This window comes from Opisthorchis viverrini (genome assembly GCF_000715545.1).
Source record: "Opisthorchis viverrini unplaced genomic scaffold opera_v5_399, whole genome shotgun sequence".
Lineage (NCBI taxonomy): Eukaryota > Metazoa > Platyhelminthes > Trematoda > Opisthorchiida > Opisthorchiidae > Opisthorchis > Opisthorchis viverrini.
Window position 1 is genome coordinate 203,098 of NW_008752058.1, and position 11,002 is coordinate 214,099.

The window sequence follows — 11,002 nt, forward strand, 5'->3', positions numbered from 1 at the left end:
GTTCTTGAAATTTCACTTCTTTTTCTATGTGAAGGTTTGCAAATCAGCCGGGAATTGATTCTTATCGGAAACGTTAGAACATCAAGCGTGGTAACTGCGATTATATCGGTGCCAGGAAGTGTCCAGACACGAAATGTTCATGTGAACGACGCGTCCCCATCAATATCACACGTCCCGGATAGCAGGTTCGTTGACCAAGCTTACCAAACACGGCTTAACAACATGCGACCAGCGAAACGGGTGTGGAGATGTTCACAACAGAAACGTCGTTACTTGCTGGACAGAATGAACGAGCGAACGACCATGTTTAGCCATCCTACACATTTACGCAGTTCTATATGTTTACCTGACAATACAGCGATGGATCGGAGCCTCTGCCTTCTTTTCGCGTAGTCTGACAGGCTCAGTTCAGGCGTAACTGTAACGGCCACCCACAAAACAACAATCGGAAAGGGAGAGCAACCTTCGGTTGTTCCTTCGTTGACAGGACTGACCAAGGAAGTGTAGTTCAGACCTCGAACGGGGACTTTCGACATGAAAAGTGAGAAAATGGGGGCGGTATTTTGGACCTAGGTACACTTCTAGCCATGAAAGCCTGCAGCGAAAGGGTTTGCATGAAGGAAACTACTCACAAGGTTACTGAAAACTCCTTGACAGCCCACGACCGGTTTCACCCTCCCCATTCGGGCTCATCAGGTAGGCACAGTCCCCGAGTTTCCGTCACCCCTATGTTCTAATTGCGTTTTGTTCTGGGATCGGTGTGTGGCAAAATCCTGCCTTCAAATGTGCCTAGAGCTCTATCGGGATAACGAGATGGATGACTTCCCCCATTCTACCGGATAAGACAGCGACACTTGAAGTTAATTGTTCGCCTGGCACGTGTAAATTCGGTTTTCTTTGGCAGCAAAACTAGCTTGTCTAAACCCTACTGGAAACATCGTTTTCACAACCCCCTAGGAAAGGACAGTGCGAATTCAGCTCCAAATTGTTTGGCTGCATCCGTATTTACGATAAGAGGAATCATGCCGGCCTTTTTCATGCAGGTAGAGATAAACAGTCATCAATGTGGCTCCAGATACCGTACAGACACACTGGCCAAACAACAAAAAACGTTGGATGTGATGCCTTAATTGACGACAGAGTATTCGGAGCTGAGTGCCGGTAGCTACGAACAGTCAAATGAGTCAAGAGAAACGTCGACGAATTCTATGCGGACAGGCGCCAAAACAACGTGAAACCTGATCCTCAGGTTTCACACTTCCACAAGAGACGACGTTGCTCGTGAGTAACATAGAAAGCTGACCGTGGATGCGTTCGGAGGAGAATGAACAACCCTTCCAAATCAGTCTTGATCTAGAATGCACTTTGTCCAACTCCCCAGTATTTTTATTATCCAAATCGTCTTTACAATCGCTTCCAAGGATCGGTTGATGTTGACCTGACAAGCTGTCGAAGAGTTTTCAGCAAACTTGTGAGTAGTTTCCTTTACGAAAATATACTGCAATATCTCGAATATCGTACCAACTGAAACATGAGGTGGCCTGTGTGCAGCACTTTCGGTTGTAGAATATCATAAACGAGAGATTCAGTTGGGTCTCTCGTGAAGACTAAATTGATTTGCAAATGAGTGTATTTCTCGAAAACAGTCCAAGTAGAACATAATGTTGACGGAACCTCGGGGACTGCGCCTAACTGATGAGCCTCAAGAAGGGTGAGACCGGTTGTGGACTGTCGAAGAGTTTTCAGCAACCTTGTGAGTAGTTTCCTTTATACAAATTACTTGACCTTCTTTTCTATGTTGTGCGTTTTCCCCCGTGACCTTTCCTCACTAAATAAAATCTTGTAGACAAAAATTCATTGATAGACCAGGTCATGTAAACGGGCGAGCCTTAAAACAAATCAGCGAAAACAAGAAGACCGAATGGATATGTGAGTTTATAAAAGAAAGAAACACAAAAACATGAAAATATTACGAATAGCGGGGGTGATACAGAGAAAAGTCGATATGAAAGCCTATCTCTATTCGTTTGTTGGTTATGAGAAGCGAGACATGGAGGCGAGGGGGAGTACAATCGGTAGATGTGAGATTATCACAAGACAAGTTGGCCCAACCGAAAAAAAGAGGGCGATCACGATAGGACGCATCCACTCTCGTTCTTTGGATCCTTGTCTGTATTGAAGATTGGTTTTTCATGGACAGGTTCTACGGGAGCGGTGCGATCCGATTTGGTCTTATGATCTTTAGCACGCTGCTGCATTCGAAAGAAAAGAACACAAGGAAGGGCCACCAAAAACGAGTATGATTGGACAAAGTCAGTGGCACGTAGTGCATTCATTAAGAAAATCAATGCACACGATTGGATAGCCTCAAGTATTAATATCCTAGGTACTAGTTGCGCGTAACTCGAACTCTGCGTGTTACAACCGTAAGCGACCCAAAGCACGAAAGAAAAGAAATAGGACACCGGAAACTTACAGAACAAACCTGTGAGGCATCTCCAACACTCAGTCAGACAAACTGGATATAAAACGACAGTATGGACATCACTGATGTTGGTTAATCGCCATTTCGTTCAGTTTCTCAAAACCGAGCACAAAGAAGGTCAAAAAGATCCCACCATCGACGACTAACACCATCAATAACATCCAACCTTTTCATCCCATTCTGCCATGTCAAATTTCACCCATCACTACCACACTGAATTGGGCACGAAATTCGGTATGTGTGACATATGACCCAGCCATCTTAGCTTGCAGTGCTGGATGCATTCTTTGAGGGAAGTACCCTCTACTTCATTAAAAAAACCGTCTGCTGACTAGCTCGTTTCGAATTCGCTGATTTCAACCGATTTCAGCTTTACTTCAGACACACTGGTGAAGATATCCCAGATCCTATGCTCTAAACTGACTAGCTGTTTCGAATTCGCTGATTTCAACCGATTTCAGCTTTACTTCAGACACACTGGTGAAGATATCCCAGATCCTATGCTCTAAAGAGGGCCAAGTTTCGCAACCGTACAACGATACAATCCATATTGTAGTCTGATACACGCATCCTTTGGGACTGAGTCTGTTTGAGGCCACAAGTGACGCAACCTGGCGAAAGCGCTCGTTGACCCTGTCTGTCACACTACCGTCAGGGATAGTATCACATCCGAGATACGTATACGCATGTATACGCAATGTATTATAATGTTCCACAACTTAAGCTGTCACTCCTTGAGCTCTTAGAGGCACGTTATGTGACGATTGTGCGAGGATTTTGTGTCACTTTCTCAAGTATTCAGTTTCAGTAGCATAACACAAAGCGACTCAGAAAAAAGGGATACAACAACGTGGTCAAGTTTGAAAAAACCACAGTCTAACATCACAACGATCCACCACAACCCACTTCTTTTTGAAGGATCATCTCAGACACCTTCTTTTCGTTGAACCCTTTATAAGCTTCTTTCCAACGTTGATCGACTGACAGATCCATTTCGGGAGCTTGCGGTTCAACCACACCGAACTGGGCCTTCAAATCGAACACTGGAACCGAGGGAGGCACACGCTGGTGAAATCTGTGGAAAATTGCAACGGACAAAGGACCTAGTTGAGTTGACGTCATCAATGCGTTGTGCTAGGAAGTGCAGAAGTCAAGGGTTTGGTTATTGGCACAGACTGAAAAGCTCATCTTGGAGAAAACCAAATTTACTCTGTTACGTGGATGTACTGATGATGTCACATTGACTGGCGAGGAAGCGTTTGCAATCAAATTGTCCAGGCCAGCGAAAAAAACAGTGACCGTCTAAAAATGTGGCCGCGCGAATCTGAACCGTTGCCATGAATTTATCCTACGGGCTGTGCAGAATTGCAAAAAGATCACGCGGATGAGCCTTATAGATGTATCGCCAAAAAGAACGCAACTGTACCGTCACAGTTCTAATTTTCCACCGACAATTGGTATCCGATGAGGCTAGCCGGACACATTTCGTAAGAGTGAAGCGAACAATTTGAGCTGTGCAGACGACAGGGTGAGAGATCACAGAGGTATATCACCGGTTATTAAAATACCAATCAGTAGACAACACAGCACGGAGTAGTTCAAGGCGATTTCAGACCCAAAGCGCGGCTTTAATGACTAGATGTGCACGGACACCTAATTCAGTTTCAAAAAGCAAATTATAGTACCACAGAACTATGGCATGATCGCTGCCCGACATAGTAAGGAGATTTTTGAAGCTCGCGTTAGGTCTCGTTCATGGACTGGAGTCCGAAAAGCGAAAAAGCACTACCACCACAAAAAAACGAAGTAACTGGACCCCGGAAACAGCATCATCCGTGATGCCGGTTATGGCAGCAGTTCACGAATAGCATTTTCAGCTAGAACAAGTCGAGTAAAAAACGATACAAGGACACAACAGAAAATCAAGAACCTTTATTAATGGTAAAAACGAAGGAGTTTTGAGTGACTTGAAAATAAATGATTGTTTTGGGAGGTTGTAGAAATTTTCGCCGGTTGGTTTGCACGATTATACGATTTCTGACTTTCACGTGACCAACTTTCTAATTTTCTGCAGCTCAATAGGTACGTTTGACTACGGCAGTTACAAGCAAGTACCATCCGAACACAAGGATACGAAATTGAGAAGCGCTTGGTCGCTCATTTATCGACCACTGGGCCATATTGATGAGTAAAAAATTGAAAAATAATAATAAATAAGAAAATAAAGAGATAAATCGTTCAACTGCAACACCCTCTTCGTGCAGGGCTCCCATGCCACCCGAAGGAAGCGCGAGGGATAGGGTAATGCCAAGTTGCCCAAGCCTAGACAGAAGAATCGAGAGGCAGAGGTCGGGTTCGAACAACGAACCTTCCGATCCCATGGAAAGATCGATTTGTAGTGGATTAGCAGCGTTGATTTCGATCAATCTTTTAAGTTTCAATTATGATGCCGCTAGGACGTAAAAGGTTCTCTTCTCACCAGTAGGACTTCAACAATGGCGACGGGGATCAAAATAAGACGGAGTGACAGATCAAGCAGTACGATCCAATACCACCAAATTAAAGAATAACATAGGAACATGTGATTCGGGAGTGGAGAGAAGGCTAACCATCAGTAACGCGTAATCGTTCAGACATCAAGTTACCTCGTTTAGTAGCAGCTGACCTGTTCGAGAATGATATGGTAACGGGGAAGTGCACCATTCTAAATCCTATGACCTCAGGTGTTACATTGAAACCAGACCGCCGCACAGCACATTGGACCGTTTAGATGCTCATCATCATCAGCATCAGTAGCACCAAAAAAAGCAACATTAGTGTTGGCACTGATGCTTCGGCAGCGTTCAGCTGTAGCACCCTTCCGGTGCCTAGCTGCCATGCCATCCGAAGGAAGCAAGCACGCTGGGATACTGCCAGGTTGCCCAAGCCTAGACAGGGGAAGTCGAGAGGCAGAGGTCGGATTCGAACCACGGACATTCCGGTAAGTAATTTCGCGCTCTAACCACTTGGGCCATCTCGCCCCTGATGCACTGATGCTTCACAGCCGTACAACCATAAGGTTCGCCTAGTCATATATATATATACATATTTCCCCCGATTAAAGTGCCTGCAGCACAACCAAATACCCGTTTTCTAATCGCCTCGTTACTGACGCGCTGACGCCATCCGAAACCAGCCACGCTTCTGAGGCATTGGTGGTCGAAAACCTGAAGACGCCTCACATCATCTGTCCGCAGAGGCCATGTCTCGCACCCATACAACAACACAGCCCTTACTGTAGCCTGGTACACACGACCCTTAAGATCCAGTGAGATGCCTTTTTGACGCCACAAGTGACGCAAATTAGCAAACGTGATTCGAGCCTTTGAGATTCTTGCACTGACTTCATCAGACACACTTCCGTCAGAGCTAATACAACTATTCCAAAATAACAATGCAGCCACAAGCATCACAGAGGGAATCGAGCGGTTTCGGATGAAGTACTCTCAGTGGGTGCGGGTGCAGGGATTGTCAGGAAGAGTAATCGGACTACTAGCTGACGGATGTCTGGCAATCCCAGAGGGCAACCATTCTGTCTTTTGCACTCAGGTGACATGTGTCGACCCCTTGAATATTGGAAGGAGGTACGACGCGTGTTCGGTGGGTTTTCAGTAATTAATAGCCCGTATCCAGGACGAGGCGGTGTTGTTATTTCCTACCGCGAGATAATCGTAGTCTACCGCTGCTGGCCCCATCAACTCGGAGATATCAGAATAGTGAGGTGCATAAAATCCCTAATCGGAAGTTGATCATCATCATCATCACCGACAGCATGACATCAGTGTTCAACACCGATGCTTCACTGCCGTACAATCATGATTTATTTGAAAGCCTTATTGTAAAAAGAGTAAAGGTGGACGGGACTTAGTGCTAGCTTGACACAACCATTCCCAGGTGTCTACACCTCCAGACGCTCACTCAGGCGATCTGGATAGAAACTGACAACAAGAACGCCACTGACATCGGTTGGCAGCCATATCTTGTAGTGTCTCCAACCAGGCACAGTGAAGCTCGTGCGGAAGTTGAACTGATAACCAAGGCGTTTCAAAACTATTGAATATAAGTGCCAATTTGTAGTGCAGACGCAAAAGATAGATGACTTCCACATCGAAATCGGATACTTGTAACCGATTCTTCGGCACTACGGACTACGTACGGTAGAACCACCGATGAATATGTCGATGAAAAGCTCCAGACGGTAATCCGATGCACGTCGGTCGGGCCGTTTGCTATGCGTGTCGAGTCATCGGAGACCGAAATAACGGCTACTTAAACGGTTTTAACAACGGCAGAGCGCGTGCTGTTTTCGCACAAGCAAGAATGACCAGTATTAAAGGGGAAAATTGTTTTCTCAGGCCTGAGAAGCAAACTCACGGGAAAACGACAGTGTAGCTGGCCGTGAATCATCGTCACTCGCCTAGCTCCACTCTAGTTCCATCGGATATTATTAGCCGGCCTAAGTAAGCAGCGAGTAGGACATGAGAACAACACAACGAGACTGACAAAATAAATGGCAGAAGTTCTGGTTTTGGAAGATCAGCGAAAACATAGGTGCTGAAGAGAAGCAAAACTGAATTGCCAGCAAAAAGAAACTCACATCATACTGTTTTCTCGTTCCAATTTACGTCTCGTGTTCTGTATCATTACACCAAGGCGACGAAAGAAACAATGCTCTGCCATCTTGGCTGACAGTCCAACACCCTCAGTTCTTCCGTACACTTTGGCGGTTTCGATGGCCAACTTGTGAGCTAAACGAACAAAATAGACAGGACTGTAAGAAAAGTGCATATAGGTGATCAAATGCTTGGATAACGAGATGGATAAAAAACCGTTCGGCTGCAACAGCCTTTTAGGGCCTAACTGCCACGCCACCCGAAGGAAGCACGAGGGCTGGGATGCTGCCAGGTTGCCGAAGCCTAGACAGGGGAAGTCGAGAGGCAGAGGTCGGGTTCAAACCATGGACCGTCCGGTCAGTAAATTCGCGCCCTAACCACGTGGGCCATGTCGCTCTTAAACCTAGATATTCATGTGTAAAGATATACCAACGAGCAAGCGAACGCTCGGAGCATAGCAGGAGGGGAACGCAAAATCTGATTGAAGCTCAGAACGTGTAGCGATCAAACCAGGCTCCAGCCCGATGCAATAAGGGAACCAGTCCACCAGGGTTTCGTGCTCCCTCTGTCGCTTCTAAATCCATAGCATGTACATCGATCTTAATGACCTAACTCTGCTACACGGTGAAGCCAGGCTGCCATAACCAGAGCTTCTTACTGAACCAACCGACAGCTAAGGCTTCCAAACCGTTGTCAATGCCAACATCATGCCTACTACCCGAAACGTCATATCTCCAAGGCGTTTAAAAGCTACCGCTTTAGAGTCGACTGTCCACGATACCGCGCTCAAATCACAATGAAAAAGGACGAGTTACTTCTATGGACAACCACACGTAACGAACACGAGTTCATGCAGGGATGTCTTGATATTAGGAGGCAAATAAAATGCCGCAGTTCACGGACGAACTGGTGACACGCGCTATACATTTGACAGGTTTCGTTGGACCCAGCTGTGACAGGCTTATTTATAAATCGTAAATAAACCCGTTGTTAGTAACGCTTTATTTCTCGGACTCGAATGACGGTTACACAAGCCTCCGGATCGATTGCATGCTGCACCGCATTTTCCCATGAAATGAAACTTGCAGATTCGTGAAATAAACAAGGTTATGACGGGAGAAGAATAGCATAAACAATATATTCAGTCGGATCTAGTTGAGTCTCCGTTTAAAAGAAAATTAGTGTGAAAATGAGTGTATTTCGCGAATGGCGCAGAACTTCGGTTTAAGGAGGACACATACGGATCGCGAGGACCCGAGGGGCTACTTCTAATTGATACACCTGAAAAAGGGGGCGAAAGTGGTCATGGGCCGTCGAAGAGACGTCAGCAATCTTATGAATAGCACGCCCCGTCAAGAAAGTCACACAGATCTTAGGGGGATGAGAATGCTTGGAACATGGCAAGTACGGATCACAAGTTCATGCATGCCAGAACAAAATGCTATCTCTCCAAGATGCATCAACATGGTACAATTCAACCACTGGGGAGACGGAAAGGTGCCATGCTACCCGAAGGAAGCACGAGAGCCGGGATACTGCCAACCTGCCCAAGCCTAGACAGGGGAAGTCGAGAGGCAGAGGTCGGGTTCGAACCACCGACCTTCCAGTCAATAAATTTGCGCTCTAATCATTTGAGCCATCTCGCCACCGGGTTACGGGTGAATTTACGTTCCGATCGAACTAGGCAAAATGTATCCCGACAACCAAACAGGACACTCCCCACCCGCCCGGAAGGTACACACAACGGAAGTCGAAACTAATCTCCATTTGCCTAGGTCAAAGGAGGATACCATACTCAAACCACCCCTTCAGTCAACCACCACACCAGAAAACAAACAACCATCTTTGTGGTTTTTATTCGTCCGGATGGATGCAACCCGCCTAGCCAAGCGACCCTAAGTGAATCAGCAGCCGGAAGATAATATCTCCGGTGGGATTGCCCCGTTAATTCTGCTCCTCAAATCACTGATCAGTGAACTAGTCCCTAGAAAAAATGACACGTTTTCACTGCACTCCCAGTTCGTGACAGTATTGTCGGGATGGTTGCAGACCAAAGATGTGGTGTGTTCTGGACAATGATATGGAAACAATTCATGTCGTGTGACAGATTTCCCTCATAAAATGTTTTTCGTTGCCTCTTGGAAGGCTTTTTGACTAGTGGAGGAAAATGTGCTTACTAGGGTGGGGACTACTGCCTTGGAAACGCCGTTGACGGCACTGACGCGTACACACAACATTCCACTCGCATCTGAATTGTGAATTCGCACCTCGTAAGGAGATCATGTCAAAACTCAAACGGCGCAGTGAACAAAACTCTTCATCCTCAGGACAGCATACCAGACGACCGGAACCACAAGGTCATCGGAACACTGTCACATTCCAATCGACGGCGGGTAACCGTCCTCAAAGGTGATTGCGCGTCAAGAAGAAAATAGAAACTTCCGTTAAAGAATACCGGATGAAATATCGTATAGCCTACCTTTTTCAGCTTCAGCAATCACAGCCAAGCCGGAACCAGCCTTTTCCATCTTCAGTTGTTGCTCGGCAAAGTATACATAGGCCTAGAGGAAAACAAACGAGAGAAGAAACAAGTCAGAATTAATTAGGTTGGAGTACATCGTTGGTCCACTGTGCTTCAAAACTTCACTGGGAATTTACGTTCCGATCGAACTAGGCAAAATGTATCCCGACAACCAAACAGGACACTCCCCACCCGCCCGGAAGGTACACACAACGGAAGTCGAAACTAATCTCCATTTGCCTAGGTCAAAGGAGGATACCATACTCAAACCACCCCTTCAGTCAACCACCACACCAGAAAACAAACAACCATCTTTGTGGTTTTTATTCGTCCGGATGGATGCAACCCGCCTAGCCAAGCGACCCTGAGTGAATCAGCAGCCGGAAGATAATATCTCCGGTGGGATTGCCCCGTTAATTCTGCTCCTCAAATCACTGATCAGTGAACTAGTCCCTAGAAAAAATGACACGTTTTCACTGCACTCCCAGTTCGTGACAGTATTGTCGGGATGGTTGCAGACCAAAGATGTGGTGTGTTCTGGACAATGATATGGAAACAATTCATGTCGTGTGACAGATTTCCCTCATAAAATGTTTTTCGTTGCCTCTTGGAAGGCTTTTTGACTAGTGGAGGAAAATGTGCTTACTAGGGTGGGGACTACTGCCTTGGAAACGCCGTTGACGGCACTGACGCGTACACACAACATTCCACTCGCATCTGAATTGTGAATTCGCACCTCGTAAGGAGATCATGTCAAAACTCAAACGGCGCAGTGAACAAAACTCTTCATCCTCAGGACAGCATACCAGACGACCGGAACCACAAGGTCATCGGAACACTGTCACATTCCAATCGACGGCGGGTAACCGTCCTCAAAGGTGATTGCGCGTCAAGAAGAAAATAGAAACTTCCGTTAAAGAATACCGGATGAAATATCGTATAGCCTACCTTTTTCAGCTTCAGCAATCACAGCCAAGCCGGAACCAGCCTTTTCCATCTTCAGTTGTTGCTCGGCAAAGTATACATAGGCCTAGAGGAAAACAAACGAGAGAAGAAACAAGTCAGAATTAATTAGGTTGGAGTACATCGTTGGTCCACTGTGCTTCAAAACTTCACTGGGGAGAAAAGGCTAATATGAATGCAAGTGATAGAAAGCAAGCTATGAATGAATATGGACAGCAACGATTGACCGAAGAGTAACATGCGGTAGAGGTTTTAGGAAACGACAAGTGTAACCCCAAGGAGAAACTACATTGCGATAAACGGTAAATACCAAAAGATTCTTCAGTAGGCGGTCGTGGGTGATAGAACCAGGGCGGAAAACTTGAATTTCTTGGAAGCATG

At 46.1% G+C, this 11,002-nt stretch overlaps 1 protein-coding gene across 1 annotated transcript in view; it reads right to left on the bottom strand.

The window, feature by feature from the left end:
* Positions 1–3,367: 3,367 nt before the first annotated feature.
* T265_10730 (hypothetical protein) overlaps positions 3,368–11,002 on the bottom strand; it is a gene marked incomplete at both ends in the record, with an annotated part of 30,391 nt that continues 22,756 nt past the window's right edge. The window contains 3 exons of the mRNA XM_009177190.1: positions 3,368–3,560; positions 7,122–7,272; positions 10,607–10,688. Of these exons, the coding sequence (XP_009175454.1) occupies positions 3,368–3,560; positions 7,122–7,272; positions 10,607–10,688 (426 nt within the window). The remainder of the gene's footprint in view (positions 3,561–7,121; positions 7,273–10,606; positions 10,689–11,002) is intronic.